Source organism: Carlito syrichta, unplaced genomic scaffold, assembly GCF_000164805.1.
Source record: "Carlito syrichta isolate Samal-C Ts95f unplaced genomic scaffold, Tarsius_syrichta-2.0.1 Scaffold304275, whole genome shotgun sequence".
In the NCBI taxonomy this organism is placed as follows: Eukaryota; Metazoa; Chordata; class Mammalia; order Primates; family Tarsiidae; genus Carlito; species Carlito syrichta.
In genome coordinates, this window is record NW_007248371.1 from 173,568 (window position 1) to 193,128 (window position 19,561).

Below are 19,561 nucleotides of genomic sequence, written 5' to 3' on the forward strand. Positions count from 1 at the left end.
CTACCACGCCCGGCTGATTTTTTTATTTATTGTGGAGATGAGGTCTCGCTGCCCAGGTGGGTCTCGAACCCGCAGGCTCAGGCATTCCACTCTCACCTCAGCCTCCCAAAGGCGCAAGATTACAGGCTGAGCCACCAAGCCCGGCTTATAGTTTTCAATGTATAAATCTTTCACCTTCTTGGTTAAGTTTACTCTTAGTATCCTTTTCTTTTTTACACTATTATAAATGGCATTGTCTTCTTAGTTTCTTCTTTGGGATTATTCATTGTTAGTGTACAGAGATACAACTGATTTTTGTGCAGTCATATATTTTGTAAAGGTAGACTTCTGTACAAACATAAAAATATACAGCATACATTATTAAATAAAAACAAGTACATATTTATAGTAATTCAATGAGTCCATTAATATAAATAAAATCTGTGTACATTTATATACTACTCCTCTATAAAATAAGCTATTTTTCCCTATTTACTCTGGGCCACAATCCTGCCTTGGAAAAGGGAACTTTTCTATTTCTGTCTCACATTTCTTCAGTTATTCTCTCCTAGAAAATTATTTTCACTTGTTCTATATCATATGTTCTCACATTATTTACACTTTGTTATAATCATGCCCAAATGCACTAGATCTTAATTTGAAGTATATAATTTTCACTTTTATGATGAGAAAGAGTTTTGACAATAAGATACAACAATCAATAGCTCCTTTAAACAAATCCAAAATGCCTTTGTAGGGCAATAAAGAAGGAGGGAGAGTTATATTACTCCCTGGGAATAGCTAGATCCTACATTATCAAGTTCATGCTGGAATCATTCATCCATGCTGATCAAAGGATCTTGCTGGGGATTTTCTGATGCCATTGTGTTCATTAGGAATCCTGAAGTCTGGGATGGGAGGCCAAGATCCATTTTGTTTTATATCGTGTTCATGCTGGAATCATCCATGTGAATAGAAAAGTGAGTACAGGCATTTCCAGGGACCTCTTTGTTCATCTGGGTACCAAGGGGCCACATTGGTAGGTCTTTCATTAATTTCCTTAGAGTACTTGTTTTCAGTCCTGCTTGACTCTCTTTCTGGAGATGCAGATATATTTCAATACAAATCTTAAACTGTGTGGTTAGTAAACTTATTCTCATATAAAGGACAAAATTTTTTATTTAATAATTAGATCTATTAAGTTTTACTCAAATAATCATGGTAGTTAAAATATCTTCTAGACTGAGTTCATGTTTGAAATGTACCTTGGCTGTCATTACAGAAGATTTTTGTCTTAATATGCTTTGCATTTGCTGCTGGTTAAGAATAAAGATATGAGATTCTGAATTATAATATCTGACAGACTAGTCCCAAAAGACTGTGTTCCCCATCTTAATGTCTCATGTAAGTTCTGTTCTCACCATTGTTAGAAACATATATATTGCCAACAAGAGGATAGCCAAATATATGGCTTATCTATATCAACACTAGATAATAAAGCAGCTACTCAAAATTATGACCTGAAGATTATGTAACAGTATGGGACAATGCATATGATCTAAGTTTAAATGACAAGCAAAAATATCATATGTATAAAAATTGATCTTTTAATGGAAAGAAATATACCATAATTTTAATAGTTGGTTGTGTGACGTTGGTGGCTTTGGATTGTCTTTTTTTTTTTTCCAATTTTTTCTAATGTGAGTATAGATTGATATAAAATACTTTTAAGTGTATGGCCAATATGGAGCAGAATGTGTTTACTGAGCTAGTGTAAGGTAAGATAATGATACCCTAATTTTGTATTCACAATTATATATATATTTGTCAGTTTCTGTCTTCCTTTACCAATGAGTTCATATCTTAGGTTACCTTTGGTTATGACTTATTTATGGATAAATGAATTTATATAATTTGCTCTTCTTAAGCAATATATAAAAATATATAAAGAAAAGATAAGTTGTGCTCTTATATTATGAGATACAAACAGTCTGTCAAAATATTTTTGCCTTCTACATATAATAAAACTTCAGTCCTTTGTGAGTAGGATTGCCTTTGAAAATAAAGTTTGCTGGGAGTGGGGAATAAGGAATAAGTTCCAGATTTTGCTGGATAAATAAATAAAGTGATTAGAGTTGAAGATTGCTTGCTCTTTTAGTAGTTAAAAAATATATACTGTTAGAATGAAACTTAGAAAATATTTGTGAAAAATATGTACAATATTTTTGTACATATTTTATTTTTGTGTAATTGGTTTGAAGTAAGTAAACATGCATAGGCTTACTATCATGTGAAGATAGTTATAAATATTATTAATATTTATTACTGTCCACTGTTATCAGTGAACAGGCACGAAAGGATAAACTGGAGCCAGATCACTTGTGTTTAAAACCTGGCTATACCTCTCTTGTAAAACTTCTGTAAACATTCTTGTACAACTTTTTATGTACATGTGCTTATTTTGGTAAGGTAAATATCTAAATGACATTGCTGGGTCATAGGGAAGTTAAAGTTGATGAATATTTGCTAGACTGATTTCCAAAGTAGTTATATCACTTTGCCATCAGTAAATTAAGAGATTCTAGTGGCTCTACATCCTTCTTTGCCAACACTTATTGTTGTTTGCCAACATTTTCATACCTACTGTAGTTTCTCTATATATGTCTTGGGCAAGTGACTATCTTTCTAGAGTTCAGTTTCCTCATCTGTCAAGTGGGGATTATAATAATACCTACTTCATAAAGTTAGATTCAAGATTAAACATGTCAAGATATGACACTAGCACCTGGTACACAATAACCAAGTACTAAAAAAGGGTTGGCTATTTTTATTATTATTATAGTTATTATCAACTATTTAAGAAATTTGTCTATAATGTATTGATATTTTAGGTGGTTGGCATAGATAAAAACCAGAATTTGGAAGTTAAAAAAACCCAAACATGGACTGCAGATGTTAAGGATAATGAGGTAATTGAGCAACAGAAGAAGATATTTTCTTTAATACAGGAGAAAAATGAACTCCAGCAAATGTTAGAGAGCATTAAAGTGGAAAAGGAACAATTGAAGACTGACTTAAAGGAAAATATTGAAATGGTAGGATTTGGCACTGTATACTTGGCAATATATTTTTGCCTTTGTTTTAAGTTTTTTAATCAACTTTATTGAGGTATAATTTACATGTAGTGAATATATCTGATAGAAATATACAGTCTGATGACTTTTGACAAATGTTTCTGCCTAATCAGTCAAGACTGAAAACATTTCGATCACCCCCACAAAGTTCCCTCATACCAGCTGATACTAACCCTCTCTGACTCAAATTATCAGTCCTGATGTGGTCACCTTAGATCATTCTGTCTCTTCTAGAATGTCATACAAATAGAATCATATAGAATGTAGTCTTTATGTTTGACTTCTTTCCACCCTCTTGTTTTATTACCCAGTAGTAGTCCATTGTATGAATAATGCCACAGTTTTTTAATTCTTTCTCCTGTTGATGTAAATTTGAGATATGTCCAATATTTGGCTATTTTGAGTAAAACTTCTATAAACATTCTTTTTTTTTTTGAAATGGAGTCTCACTCTGTCACTCAGACTGGAGTGCAGTAGCCACTCCTGGTCACTGCAGCCTCGACCTGCTGGGCTCCGGCGATCCTTCCGCCTCAGCCTTCCAAGCAGCTGGAACTACAGGCACGCGCTACCACACCCAGCTAATTTTTTGATTTATAGTAGAGATGAGGTCTCGCCTGCCCAGGCAGGTCTCGAACCCGCGGGCTCAGGCAATTCACTCACCTCAGCCTCCCAAAGGTGCAGAATTACAGGCTGAGCCACCGAGCCCAGCTTATAAACATTCTTGTACAACTCTTTATGTACATGTGCTTATTTCAGTAAGGTAAGTAAGGTAAATATCTAAATGACATTGCTGGGTCATAGGGAAGTTTAAGTTGATGAAAATTGGCTAGGTTGATTTCCGAAGTAGTTGTATCACTTTGCATTGCCGTCAGCAAATTAAGAGATTCTAGTGGCTCTACATCCTTCTTTGCCAATACTTATTGTTGTTTGCCAATATTTTCATACCTACTTTAGTTTCTCTATATATGTTTAGGGTCAATATAATATATATAGGTTAAAATTACTATTTGAAGAAGGTCACTGTGGAACACAGCAGAAATTAACATTTGTGTTTTAATTTTGCAAATTTCTTGGGATTGGCTTACTTGGTCAAAAGTACTGAATGTAAATACGCATACAAACAAAAATTCTCAGTCTCTGGCTTGTTATGTTTTTGTGGTCTTGATACATGTGTGAAGTCAATAACTAAGATTATCCCAAGTCATACTAGCAAAGGGCAGCTGCCATTTTTGAGCTTACTGGTGGTGGTCAATGCCCAAAACCAAAGCCATTCCAGAGTTTGAAAAATGCTGGTCAGTGAAAGCTTAGAAAACATCTCTTTTAGTTTATGGGCAAAACTGACCTAAATGTTCATGATACAGTGCTAAAGCCAATTCTAATTCACATAATACGAATGTAAATTTAGCAAAAAAAAAAAACAGTGTGAAAAATGCCAACTCTTGGCATCCATATGATTAAGGACTAATTTTTTTTTTAGAATTTGCCTTTTCCTATATAGTGTGTCCTGATTTCTTCATTAGCACTGATTTTTCCTGATTTCATAAATATAAGATAATATTTATTTTAATTTCAACTTTTAAAAAAATACTAGACCATTGAAAACCAGGAAGAATTAAGAATTCTTGGAGATGAACTTAAAAAGCAACAAGATATAGTTGTACAAGAAAAGAACAATACCATAAAGAAAGAAGAAGAGCTTTCTAGGACCTGTGAGAGACTAGCAGAAGTTGAAGAAAAGCTAAAGGAAAAGGTGAATTTTTAAAGTTATTTTCCTGGCTATTTTTTTGGTAATAAATTTTTATTCCCATAGACCTAAATCCATAAATAGCACATGCCTCCCAAATGAACAGATCTCAGTGCTAATTCTTTAGACAGTTTAAACTTATACTGAGAACTAAATTAACATCCCTTATAAGGATTATATTATTCAAGAGTCTGTGGGTGGGGGGGCCGTTGTATTATTTAAACAAATAATATATATTCACTAGTCAAATATTTCTTGAGCACTACCATGGGCCAGGCATTGTTCTAGGCACTTGAGATATATTAGTCAAAAAAACAAAGTTCCTCTTCTTATAGAGATGTATTAGTCATCCTCTGAAATGTAAGACTTATCACTATCACCATAGATATTTGCAATTTCCTGAATTATTTCTTTTGTAGAAGAAAGGTGCTGTTGTAATATTTTATAAGAGCTAAGACCCCTGTAACAATTGAGCTGTCCAAATGATTTTAAAATGTAACCTCAGAGATCTTTATGTAAAGTAAGGGCAGTGCCACATGTAGTATATTGTTTTTATTGTTCTTCTGTGGAACTCTTTTTCCTTATATGTTTTCTTTTAATTCTCTCCTAATTGAATTCACTAATCAACCCATATCAGTTTTCTGGGATTGACATTGTCAATATCAATCTGCTGTACACTTGGTGGTTGATAACAGTAGAAGTTTATTCTGTCAAAGACTGAATCCTAGAATCCAAAATTGAATCAATAGTACCACGTTCCCTCTGAAGGCTCTAGAGAACAATTCTTCCTAGTTTCTGGTGTCTCCCAGCTACCCTCGGCATCCCTTGGCTTGTAATGAATCTCTCCAGTCTCTCCTTTCCTCTTCACATGTCCTTCTTCTCCATGTCTCTCTGTGTCCTTTTCCATCTCGTATATATTGTCCTAATCTAATTACATCTGCAAAGACCCTATTTCCAAATAATTTCACATTCTGACATTCCTGACATGAATTAGTGACATCCTAAACATGAATTTTGGGTGGAACACTATCCAACCCACTATAGACACTTAAGCCTGGAAGGTTAATTTACTTTTAATGCTACTGGTCTGTTTATAAAAGGTTAGGAGGCAGAGCTATTAATAATTTTACATAAGAATTTTGAGAATATAGGCAAAATGGTAATTATAAAAATTTTACCTCTTAAGAGCCAGCTACTCCAAGAAAAACAGCAACAACTTCTTAGTGTACAAGAAGAGATGAGTGAGATGCAGAAAAAGATGAATGAAATAGAAAATTTAAAGAATGAATTAAAGAATCAAAAATTAACATTGGAACATGTGGAAACGGAGAGACTAGAGTTGGCTCAGAAACTTGATGAAAATTATGAGGAAATGAAATCTATAACCAAAGAAAGGAATGATCTAAAGAAATTACAGGATTCATTTGAAACAGAGAAAGACCAACTTAACAGATATATAAAAGAGATTGAAGCTACAGTAAGTTATATCCTTTTCCTTCATCTATTAAATGTTTCTTTTAAAAACTGATTTGGAAAGAGGGAAACAATTTTGGGATAATGATGTCATAATATTCTTTAAATTTCACTTGCTAAGGGCCTACTAACTAAAGAAGAACTAAAAATTGCTCATATGCATCTAAAAGAACACCAAGAAACTATTGAAGAACTAAGAAGAAACATTTCTGAGAAGACAGCTCAAATAATAAATACTCAGAAGGACTTAGAAAAATCCAGTACTGAATTACAAGAGGTATGTCTTTTCTTCCTTTCATCTTTTGTCTCTTCTTCCTTCCTTTCTCCTTTGAAGGAAAGATAAGCAATAAGTAGTTGTTAAATTATGGTTCATTCATTTATTAGGAAAATATGTATTGAGTGTCTAATGTGTCAGGCAAGTCCTGAGCTATAGAAGTACAGTGGAAACAAGACAGACAAAATTCCTGTAATCCACGTGAAAGAATGTAGCTGATAAATAAGCAATAAAATGAACAAGATAACATCAGATAATAGTAAATGCTATGAAGAAAATGAAACATTGGGATAACTGGTCCAACCTTTGTTAAAAGCACACTCTATGCCAGGTGTTGATACAATGGATTTAAATAAGACACTGTTCTTTCCCCTCTTTATCAGCATATAAAATTTCTCAGTTCTGGTATGGTAATTGCAGAAATAGGACATACAAAATCACATGGTACCACTGATCATGAAAAGGGGAATTGATCTGTACATATAGAAAAAATTAAGATGTAGCATTAGGGCCCATCTGAAAATAGAAACTATTCGTTTATTGGGATATAGTTTGCTCAACTGTAATATTTCTCTTGTAGCGTTTGAAACTAGTATAGAAATAACAGGTGTACTACTGACTGAATTAACAGTTTCTTGGTAAAGTGTAAGGAGTGGTTCACTTTGGGTCTAAGCTGGAAAGAAAATTATGACAGAATATGACTAGCAGAAAAATCACGAATAGCTTTAGTGAGAATTGAGGGAAAATAATTAAGAATCTGTGCTCCAAGTTAGGCCCTGAAGGTTCAAGATTACTTTCATTGTTATGGAAAGTATCTCGATCTTTTCCCTTTAAAGAATTATGATAATAATCTCCAGATAGTAACCTTGGTGTTTTATGTCATAAGATTCCAGTGTTGCAAAAACAGGAGCTCCCTCCTAATGTGAAAGAAGTCAGTGAAACTCAAGAAACAATGAATGAACTGGAGTTATTGAAAGAACAATCCACAACCAAGGACTCAACAACACTGGCAAGCATAGAAATGGAAAGGCTCAAGTTGACTGAGAAACTTCAAGAAAGTCATGAAGAAATAAAATCTCTAACTAAGGAAAGGGATGACCTTAAAATGATCAAAGAAGCACTTGCAGTTGAACACGACCAGCTGAAAGAAGACATCAGAGAAACTTTGGCAAAAGTAAGTTTCTTTTTTTTTTTCCTCCCATCTAATAAGTATTGCATTATAAGAATCAAGGCTTTGGAAAGGGACGTTTTCCAAAATGTTCCAAATTGTGTTATAGTTACAATTTTACTACCGATTTTCTTTAAATGCCTCTTAATCATGAAGTGACTAGAAACAGCAATTAAAAAGTGTTTATGAATACTAAGAAACTACTGAAACTGGGAAAAGATTTTTCAGAAAAGATAGCTGTTTTCTTAAATATTCAAAAATAATTTAGAAAAAAATAGTACAAACTACAAAAAAGAATAAAGCCAAAAATGCATTATTTTGATTCTTCCTTTTTACTTGTTCTTCCAATGTCCCATAAAGCACTATCATCTGTCTCATTGCTTCAGTCAGAAATCTAGGAGTTGTCCCTACTAGTATCCCTTCCTTTCTGCTCATTCAGTAACCCAGTCGTCAAATCTTGTTGATCTGAGTATGTGTTTTAAAAATCCTCCCACTTCTCTCTCCACATTGCCACTGCCGTAATCCAAGCCACCATCCTTTCTTTTCCTGACTTGCTACAATAGCTTCCCAAAAGGCATTACCACATTTATTCTTAAACTTCTCTAATCCAGCTTCTATTCTGAGCTAAAGTCTTAAATTCCTTTAATATCTTATTGTTAGTCTTTAAATAAGGACCAGAATCCTCCATGTGGCCTACCAGACCCTGAGTTCCGGACCTTGCTGGTCTCTCACTTCAGCTCCCTCTTTCTCCTGCTCCGTGTGCTCCAGCGACACTCATTTGTTGTTCTTCTTCAGTTCATGGCTTTCATATGCTCTGGTCTCTCTACCTACAGTACTTTCTTACCCCTTTTTATATGACTAATACTCTCATCCTTCAGATCTCAGCTGGAACTTTCTGCCCCCTAATTTTATTAATCACTTGCAATTCATTTGATCTGACACTAATGCCCTGGGAGGACCCAACACCTCTGTTCTGGTAAGATTTGGCATAATATCTGTCTTTGTCCCTAAGTGTTAAGTCTCAAAAGGCAGAGATCATGTAAGTCTAATTTATCATTTTGTCTTCAACCTCTGGTAGGATTCTGACAGCATAGTAGTAAAAAAAAGTGTCAAATGCCTGGATAATGGAAGAGTGGGAGAGTGGAAAGATTGCTCAGTGCATGAGCCATTGAATCCTGCCTTAGTTGCTTTAGAAAGTATCCTGATTTCTTTTCCCCTAAAATAAAATATCTCTGGATATCAACTGTCTTGCTTTCTGATCCCCTTAAGATCAAAGAGTCTCAAGACAAACAGGAACAACCCTTCAGTGTGAAGGAAAAAGACAATGAGACTCGTAAAACAATGAGTGAGATGGAGCAATTGAAGGAACATTTCAAAGCCAAAGATTCAGCACTACTAAGCGTAGAAATGACAAAGCTCAAGTTGTCTGAGAGACTTCAAGGAAGTCATAATGAAATGAAATATTTAGCTAAGGAGAGAGATGACCTACAGAGGCTGCAAGAAGTTCTTCAGTATGAATGCAAACAACTCAAAGAAAGCATAAAAGAAATCTTAGCTAAGGTAGGTTTCATCTTACCATGTTTTTTAAAAAAAATTTGCAAGCAATGTTTTTATAAGCACTAAACCTTTGGAAAGAGGAGTTAGTTATAGTGTAATAATTACTAATATTTCTATAAATTTCTTGGAATTTCTTCTGATAATAAAGCACCTGGAAACCAAAGAGGAACTCAAAGTTGCTCGTTGTTGCCTGAAAGAACAAGAGGAAACTATCGATAAGCTGAAAGTGAATCTTTCAGAGAAGGAAACTGAAATATCAAGCATTCAAAAAGAATTAGAAGCAACCAGTGATGAATTACAGAAAAAGGTAAATTGGGAGTGAAGATAGGAGGAAACCTGGGTTGTGGGGGTAGCTAACTGAATTATAAAGATTCCTGTTTAACATACTTAATTGTTTTGGAAAGCAACCTTTTTTTTTCTTAAATAAATTGTGTGTGTGTGTGTGTGTGTGTGTGTGTGTGTGTGTGTGTGTGTGTGTATAAAGTCAAGAAGAAATTAAAATTATGATTAAGGAAAGAGACGAAAGAGTGCAGGAGACCCTTCAAATGGGGAGAGATCAACTGACAACATTGAAGAATTTGTAGCTAATATAAATTTCTCTCCTAATGTTTTTTGGATACAAAAATAGCATTAAGGTGTTGATGATGTTCACTATTAAGTTTTATTAATTTTCCTCTAATTGTAAAGGGACTAGAAACAAGAGGAACTAAAAACCATTTATATTCATCTGGATGAGTACCAAGAAACTGTTAGTAGAAGGCATATTTTAGAGAAAACAGCTCAAGTAGCAATATTCATTGGGATTTAGGAAATTCAGGTGGTGAATTATAGGAAAAAGTAGAACTTGTTTTGTCAAATTGGAAATCAACATCAGATTATTATGTTACTCATATCCATTATGAAAGGTGTATATATATTAGATTGCAATTTAAAGATGATTATAATATACATCTAATACAGTATATACATTAGATTATAATTTTAGTTTGGGAATAATTCTTCCTTTTTTGAAAATACTCTGCCTGTGTCCTAACTTATTTTATAATTTTCTCAGATGCAAGAACTTCGGGAAAAAGAATATCAACTTAAGATGAAAGTGGTCAATGAAACTCAGGAAAAACTGCATGAAATGGAACACTTAAAGGAGCAATTTGAGACCCAGAAATTAACTCTGGAAAATATAGAAATGGAGAACATAAGGTTGACTCAGAAACTCCATGAGAATCTTGAAGAAATGAGAACTATAACAAAAGAAAGAGATGACCTTAGGAGTATGGAGGAGACTCTCAAAGTACAGAGAGACCAGTTCAAGGAAAACATAAGACAAACTGTAATTAGAGTTAGTTACCATCTCTCTCAGTCTTTAATAACTACAGCTTCGTATCCTAAAAGAATAATCAGCCATAGGGTTGGTGGGAGTGTAAAATTGGTACAATATTGGGAATGCTGAAAGGGGTATATTTAGTAATATTTTCCAAATGTTTCAATAAGTTATTCATTGACCTAAAAAATCCAGTTGTAACTATTTATCTTGCACTCATTTGTACAACTGTACAAAGATACTTGTAGAATATTCATTGCAGCAAGTTGCAATAATAAAGCAAACAAAAAATGGGGAAAATTATAACATGTAGGGAACTGTTTAAGTAAGTGCAGCACATTCTGATCATGGAATACTATGCCACAGATAAACGATGTGGTAGAGCTACGCTGCTGATGTGGAAGTGTCCTGTTAGGGTGGGAGGTAAGTTACAGAATTGTGTATCTAGCATATATAGTCGTCTAAAAGTAGCTTAGAGGGTGAGGACTGGGAGACCTCAGAAGAGGGTAGGGGAATCTTTACTTCTCACCCCATACCTTTCTATACTGTGTGAATTGTAGTACTCTTCAGTGTTTTATTTTTATTTCTCTAATAATGAAGGACCAAGAAAAACAAGAGGAACTGAAAATTGCTTACAGGCATCTGAAAGAGCATCAAGAAACTACTGATAAACTCAAAGAGATTATTTCAGAGAAAACAGATGAAATATCAAATATTCAAATGGACCTAGAAAATGTAAATACTGCCTTAAAAGCACAGGTATTTTTTTAAGTTATCTTAGTAACAAAGTTTGAATCGGACCTTTTGTCGAATGAAACAAGATATGAATTAGCCTAATATTCAAGGCAAGTGAAAAATGTGCCTATTCAATTTAGAAAATATCATCTAGTTTTTTATCTATATCTATTGAGATCCTAACTTATTGTATGATTTTTTTAAGATCCAAGAACTTCAGGAGAAAGAACATCAATTTCTTAAAGTAAAAAATGATCTCAAGGAAACTATGTATCAAACAGAGCAATTGAAGAAGCAATTAGAGACCCAGAATTCAATTCTGGAAAGTATAAAAATGGAGAAATTAAAGTTGACTCAGAAACTTCATGAAAACCTTGAAGAAATAAAATTTATTACTAAGGAAAATGATGACCTAAAAAGAGTAGAGGAAACCCTTAAAATGGAGAAAGACCAACTTAGGGAAAACCTTAGAGAAACAGAAGCTAAAGTAAGTTACACTCTTTCCTCTTCCTCACAGTTAAATGTGTTGTTTCTTACAGCAACAAACCCTTCTTTGAGACAAATGGTATTGTTGGCAAGAGTGAAATGATACAACGTTTTAAGTGGATAATTAAGAATTGTTCTTGAAAATTTTAAATTCTGTAATCAGCATTTTCTTTGTGAACTTTATCTGTCATAAATATTGACTCAATTGTTAAAATAAAGGAATATGTGTTTATGTAAATATGCACATACACACATATTCACAAACACAGACATATACACACACATACCACAAGGTTGTTCATTGTAATGGTTTTTGTTTATTTATTTTTAGAGATAAGGTCTTACTTTGTTGCCCAGGCTGGTCTTGAATTCCTGGGCTCAAGCAGTCCTCCCGCCTCTGCCTCCCAAAGTTCTGGGATTATAGGCATGAGCCCCCACACCTGACCTGTTTATTGTTTTTAACAAAAAGTATGACTCAGGCCTATAATTCCAGCACTTTGGGAGGCTAAGGTAGAAGGAATGCACGTGTGCAGTATGTTACCCCCTGGAAAGTAGAAGTAGAGAGTATGGGGAGATGAGGACATGGAAGAGAAAGTTATATCTGTCTTACAACAAAAAAGATGTGGAGTACTTTGTTATTACTTTTACTAAGAAAATATCACTTTCATTTTTAAAAACTAGTTGACATTAAGGTATGTCACTGTTTTTAAAATTTCTCTAATGATAAAGGATCTGAAAAAACAAGAGGAGCTAAGAATTGTTTACATGCATCTGAAAGAGCACCAGGAAACTATTGATAAACTCAGAGGGATTGTTTCTGAGAAGACTGATGAAGTATCAAATATGAAAAAAGATTTAGAAAAGTCCAATGCTAAATTACAAGAAAAGGTATTTTTGTGGATGTCTTGTTTGATTGTATATCTTATTTATTTGTGCCTAAAATGGTTGGGAATGTAAAATGGTTTCGCCAGTCTGAAAAACAGCTTGATAATATTTACTAATACTGAACATAGCCTACTTTAAGGTCCAGCATTTCTATTCTTTGGGTATGTCCCTAAGAAAAAAGAGTGCATATGTCTACAAAAAGGCACTAGAATATTCATAGCAGCTTTATCCAAAATAGCAAAAACCTGAAAACATTTCAAATGCCTATCAGCAGAATAGCGGATAAGCACATTGTGATACATAAGTTCAAAAACTGATCTAGAGTTGTGGCTACCTCTAGTAAGGGACACACAGACACCTTACAAAGTGCTGGAAATGTTCTCTCTCTCTCTTTTTTTTCCCCCTGAGTCAGAGTCTCACTGTGTTGCCCAGGTTGGAGTACCATGGCACGCTCATGGCCACAGCATCCTCTACCTGCTGGGCTCAGGTGATCCTTCCACCTCAGCCTTCCAAATAGCTGGAACCACAGGTGTGTGCCACCACGCCCAGCTAATTTTTTGATATATTGTAAAGATGAAGGCTCACCACCTTGCCCAGGCTGGTCTCAAGCCTATGAGGTCAGGCAACCCTCCCCCCTCGGCTTCTCAAAGTGCTAGGATTATAGGCGTGAGCTATCACACCTCACCTGAAAATGTTCTCTTTTAAACTGTGTTGTGATTACATAGATGTATCCTTATGTCAAGAATAATTGAATTATACACTGAAAATTAGTGTGTTTTATATATATTATACCTCAAAAGAAAATTAAATTATGTGGACTATCAGTGAAAGTAACATGGGTACACTATTGTCTTAATCAATTTAGAAACTATTCTTTATCTGTCCTTAAAAAAAAATCTGTATCCTAACATTATTTTCTGGTTGTATTAAGATTCAAGAACTTAAGGCAAGTAAACATCAACTTTTTAAGTTAAAAGAAGATATCAGTGAGACACAGAAAAAACTGTCTGAAATGGAACAATTGAAGAAGCAATGCAAAGACCAAAGTTTAACTCTGGATAAAAAAGAAATGGAAAACTTAAATTTGGCTCAGAAACTTCATGACAACCTTGACGAAATGAAATCTATAATGAAAGAAAGAGATAGTCTAAGAAGAGTAGAGGAGACTCTCAAACTGGAGAGAGACCAACTTAAGAAAGACCTACAGGAAATCATAGCTAGCGTGAGTTGTACTCTCTCTTCCTATCCAGTTTTAATACAAAAAGCTCCCTTCTTTGAAAATAGATGGTACTGTTGGTAAGAAGGTAAATATTATAATCTTTTAGGGAGACAGCTTAACCATGTTTAAAAAATTTATCAGCATATATATTTGGTACAACAGTTTCACTTCTAGGAATTTGTCCTACCATTATATTCACACACTTGGACAAAAATACAACGATGTTCACTGTAGCATTGTGTGCGGTGGCCAAAATCTAGAAGTAATCCAAGAGTCCACCAGTAAGGCACTGTCTATGTAATGGAACACTAAGCATAAGAATAGGGCATTCTGTGATACCGATTTAGAAAAATGTCCAAGCAGTATGAAAGGAGAAAAGCAAGTGACAGAATTCAACAGGGAGCAGGATTAAGATGGGGGAGACTAGGAAGAGGAAATTGTACTTTGTATATATATCCTTCTGTACTATTCTAACTTGGGGACAGTATAGTTGTTTTTAACTGTGAACGTGTATTTTTTAAATTTTTGTTTAAACTAGTTAATCATTAAGAAAAGGTAATGTACCTTTATGCCATTACATTTCTCTATTCTAGTAATAAAAAAATCAGGAAACACAACAGAAACTAAAAATTGCTCATATGCATTCAAAAGGACACCAAGAAACTATTGATAATTTAGAGAAAAAGTTTCAGAAAAAACAACTCAAATTTCAAATGTTCAAAAGGACTTGCATATATGTCAAAAGATGAATTACAGAAAAAGATGTATTATATTGTTCTTCTTTTAGAAGTAACTGTATCCAAAATTATTTGCAGAATGAGAAAAGATACAGATACAAATTTGTAGATATAGATATATGTGTATGTATATAACAAATAGACACTATTTCCTTCCTTGAAGGAATTCTGTTTGCATTTTAACTTTTATAATTATCTCAAGATCCAAGAACATCAGAAAAAAGAGCTTCAACTGCTTAAAGTAAAAGAATGTGTCAATAAAACACATTAAAAAAGTAATGAAATGGAACAGTTGAAGCAGTTTGAGGCCCAAAATATATCTATGCAAAGTGTGGAAATGGATAACTTACACTTAACTAAGAAACTTCATGAAAGTCTTGAAGAAATAAGAATTGTAGCTAAAGAAAGAGACTAGCAAAGGAGGATAAAAGAGTCTCTCAAAATGGAAAGATACCAATTCAGAGAAACCATAAGAGAAATGATAGCTAGAGTGAGTCACAATCTTCCCTTATCTAGTAACTATTTTAAGAATTAAGCTTTTTTGAACATGTTTTTATTTTTGTCTGGAAATTTCTTTGAACAGTAAAGGGTGAGAAAATTGTTAGTATAATTTTCACACAAATAGGAAATAGTTTAAAAAGAAGCCAAAATCGGGCAACCCTTTCAGCTCCCCTCCCACTATGGGAGCTTTTCTGTTCTCTCAATAAATCCTGCTTTAAAAAAGAAAGAAACTAAAATATTTTTTAGAAAATATTATTTAATTCTTTATTTTTAAGAAAAAATTTGTTAAAGCAGACTACATTTCTTAATGTAACTTTTTAAAGTTTTATTAAAGAAAGAACACTATAATCCCTACACTTTGGGGGGGGGCTCCAAGCCGAGAGGATTGCCAGAGGCAGAGGGTTCGGGACCATCCTGGGCAACATGGTGAGACCTCATCTCTACAATAAAATAAATTAAAATTAGCCAGGCATGGTAGCAGTTACGGCTACTTGGAAGGCTGAGGCAGAAGGATCACTAGAGCCCAACAGGGATGGCCATGAGCGTGCCACTGCTCTCCAGGCTGGCCGACAGAGTGAGACTCCAACTCAAAAAAAAAAAGAGAATTGTTTATTCTAAATGAAGAAGTATTTGAATGATTAAATTTATAACAAATACCCCATTTCTCTACCTCTACATGATAAAGTTCTAGAGATGGGCTCTTATTGATGAAGTTAAAAGGAAAAAAGTCAAGATAAATATAAAAGTTAAGTTATTCTGGTATGACTGTTTATACCTATTCAGAAGTAAATGTCCTTTAAAAAAGAAACTGAATTCTCTTTTAAAAGATAACAAAGTTCAGACAAATGTAAGTTGTATGAAATAAATCTGTAGCTGGGCTCGGTGGCTCAGCCTGTAATCCCACGCCTTTGGGAGGCTGAGGTGAGTGGATTGCCTGAGACCGTGGGTTCGAGACCCGCCTGGGCAGCGAGACCTCATCTCTACAATAAATCAAAAAGTCAGCCAGGTGTGGTAGCGCATGCCTGTAATTCCGGCTACTTGGAAGGCTGAGGCGGAAGGATCGCTGGAGCCCAGCAGGTCGAGGCTGCGGTGGCCGGGAGTGGCCACTGCACTCCAGTCTGGGCGACAGAGTGAGACTCCAACTCAAAAAAAAAAGAAATCTGTAACAATCTTCTTTATTCTCATATTTCAATAATAAAGAATAAAGTAGAAAAAGTACCATTTGAGATCACCAGACACTGGGATTCATTTTTATGTGGGCCCTAACCAAATTTATAAAGAGATTTAACTCATTCAACAAATATTCTTCGTACTGAACAAGATAAGTGGGAGAAAATGTTTTGTCTTATATTTTTTAATTAGAAATGCAAAATATAAACAGGGTATGAATTTGCTTTTCCAAGGTGCTGAGAAGAATATATTACTAAGACTTGAAAGACCAATAGACAAGTGGTTTTGCTAGTTATTTGGCTGACAGCAATAAAGTACTATAGGATAAAAGTAAATACTATCTGTTAAAACTGCAACTGAATAATGCAGAGATTTGGAAGAATCAAAACCTGAAATAAAACTAAAACCTAATTTGTAACTATGGAGAATAAATTCTGTCTCCAAAAAATACGTGGTTTTTTCACTTTTTTTCCCCCAGTGAGTTGAGGTCACTCCCTATATAACTTAATACTATTATTCATTTTCTGATTGTTAACATTGTTTTGAGTTACAAGTGTAATATTTAATTCCATCATTGGAACTTGATGTAAAAAATTTTTTTTAAGTATATAACTAGACATTATATATGAGTGTAGAGTCATAGCTGAAGCCCTGTTTATTTCTTTGTACCAAAGCAGGACCAACAGAACCACAAAGAGGTAGTAAAATCTGAAAAAATGTTACTAAATGTTGGACAACAGCACTTTACAGAAAACCTGAGAGAAAAGTGCTTTAGGATAAAAGTAAGTGCCCTCTGTTAAAACAACAAATGAATGTTGTTCCCTTTGAAAATGGTAAGAATAATTGTTCTTGGTTTTCTTTGTTATATTCACTTATATTTTTTAATTTTCACAATAACTATATATTTATAATCAAAAATCAAAAATAAGTTTTTGTAATTTTAAAAAAATACACAAGTCTTTATTTCTCTCCTACAGAAAATGTTAAAGCATAGGTTTTGTTACTATTCTAGGGTTGGAACTCTACTTATTGTTAAAGATCATTAGTGAATTCTAATTTTCTTTAGGAGCTTCTGAAGAAATATTCAGAGATGGATAATGATTATGAATGCCTGAGTAGACTGTCTCTTGACTTGAAGAAGGAAATTGAAATCCAAAAAGAACTTTCCATTAGAGTAAAAGCAAACCTCTCACTTCCATATTCACAAACCAAACAAATTGAAAAACTTTTTACTACAAACCAGAGATGTTCCATGGAATTCCAAAGAGTTGTGAAGAAACTTAAGGTACTACCCTTTTAGTAATACTTTTGTAAATATTACTGTGATTTTAAATTACACACTTCAATGTATTTAAGGCCTGCTTTGAGAACTGGCATATTTGCTATTTAGTATACTTACTACCAAATGAAGGATTACTTGAGTCTAAAAATAATAATGTACAGACTCTTCCATATACCTAGTACCTGTTCAACCAAACCTGAGCTCTGCCTATGGGCGGCCTAGACACTGTGTCAAGGTGCTCAGGAGGAAGATGTAAATATCATCTCAAAGATCTCATAGTCTAGGGGATGAGAAAGACATGCAAACAAGTAACAAGCACAATGATAGAAGTGGGTGCAAGTTACATGACATACTAGACAAAAGTTACAGAAGATGAAACTTTATTGCAAGCCAGACTCCTGTAATAAGACTTGGAGTTCATTTTGTAGATGGGGAGTCAATGGACAGTTATTTTAAGTAGTGGCAGTAATAAGCTCAGATTGTCATTTAGGTACTTCAGAATAAAGATTAAATTAGTTTGAAGGGGATAAGCCTAATGGCAAAAAAAGACAAGAGACAATTACAGTGGTCTAAATGAGATATTATGTGTGACTGTACTACTAGGGAAGGTTTCATGGAATGGAGAGGACAAAGGGATTAAAGAAATATTTAGCAGCTTAAAATGATAGGTTCACATTATTGATAGTGGAGGTGTAAGAGAAAAGTTTAGGTGGAGTTCCTAGATTTGGGCTTCGTCAGGCTTGTGGATGGTCTACTGTTAACTAAGATTATTAAAAAAAAAAAAAAATAGGAAGAGAAACAAGGTGAATAAGGCAAAAGAGATTAGGTATTTAATTTGAGGTGTTTTGAGGTTGAAATACCTATGGTGGAACATCCAAGTAGTCATTTAGTTGTGAATTTAGGGCTTGGCAGGAGTAAAGTAAGAACTAACATTTGAGGCTCATCAGCATGTAGGTGATAGATAATGCAACATGTATAATAACAACAACCAGAAAGCATAATGAAGAATAAGAGCCTTGAGGTAAGAAAAGAACTCAGAAAAAGATAAATGTCTAAGAGGCAGTAACAGAAAAGAGAGCAACACATGAGGTCAAATTTGGAAAAGTCAGTCAGGAGAGAATCAAGCAAAAGTGCAGTCATTCAAGTCAGTGGAGAAAAGTATGTCAAGGGTGGTAAATACTTCAGGTAGCCAAAATATGGACTGAAGATACCCTCTCAATTTGGTGATAATAGAGGTCATTGGTAGTCATTGTCAGAACAGTTATAATTGGGTGGTTAAGGAAGAGACCAGATTATAAGAGGTTAAAGAATGGTGGAAGTTGAGGAATAAGGGGCAATCTATCTGCCCTACCTAGATAGACTTCCCCTTGGGCCCTGATAAGTCTTCCACAAATCCTGGCAATCAGACATCCAGAACTTATTAATGAAGTCCATGGAACATATGGCATTCAAATTATTGTCAGTTGAAGCCAGATATCTAAATATGCTTGACAAGGAAGACTTGAGGCATGTAGCATCATCTTTGTGGTTACCCAATCAAGATGGAAGAGGATGTTGAAATAAATCTCAGGAATCTAACTAGAAAACCTAGGTGACTGGCAACACAATTAACTGAAAGGGGGCAATAAAAAAAAGGGGGGCTTATAAGAAAGGGATCATGTTACATTTTAAGCATATTGAATTTTAAGTACTTGTAAGACATCCATAATGTATATCCAATAGGAAGTCAGAAATATGGAAGTAGAGGTCTGGAAGTTATTCTCCCAAGATTCTGAGAGGAAAAAAATGAGGATAGAGAGAAGTTCCTTCCCTCTTCTTCACTTATCAGAAGATATAAATATATAATAAAAGATGCCATCCTTCCTCTAAATGGGATAAAAGCTTCCAATTTAATTT

The 19,561-nt window shown here is 34.2% G+C and overlaps 1 protein-coding gene across 1 annotated transcript in view; it reads left to right on the forward strand.

Moving 5' to 3' along the window:
• The window catches only part of CENPE (centromere protein E), a 94,369-nt gene that overhangs the window by 46,049 nt on the left and 28,759 nt on the right, over positions 1-19,561 (forward strand). The window contains 17 exon segments of the mRNA XM_008059594.2: positions 2,871-3,074; positions 4,705-4,863; positions 6,044-6,334; positions 6,452-6,607; positions 7,491-7,778; positions 9,042-9,332; positions 9,478-9,636; positions 10,384-10,668; positions 11,251-11,409; positions 12,601-12,759; positions 13,688-13,978; positions 14,569-14,644; positions 14,647-14,708; positions 14,711-14,749; positions 14,915-15,202; positions 17,061-17,165; positions 17,450-17,668. Coding sequence (XP_008057785.1) covers positions 2,871-3,074; positions 4,705-4,863; positions 6,044-6,334; positions 6,452-6,607; positions 7,491-7,778; positions 9,042-9,332; positions 9,478-9,636; positions 10,384-10,668; positions 11,251-11,409; positions 12,601-12,759; positions 13,688-13,978; positions 14,569-14,644; positions 14,647-14,708; positions 14,711-14,749; positions 14,915-15,202; positions 17,061-17,165; positions 17,450-17,668 — 3,231 coding nt within the window.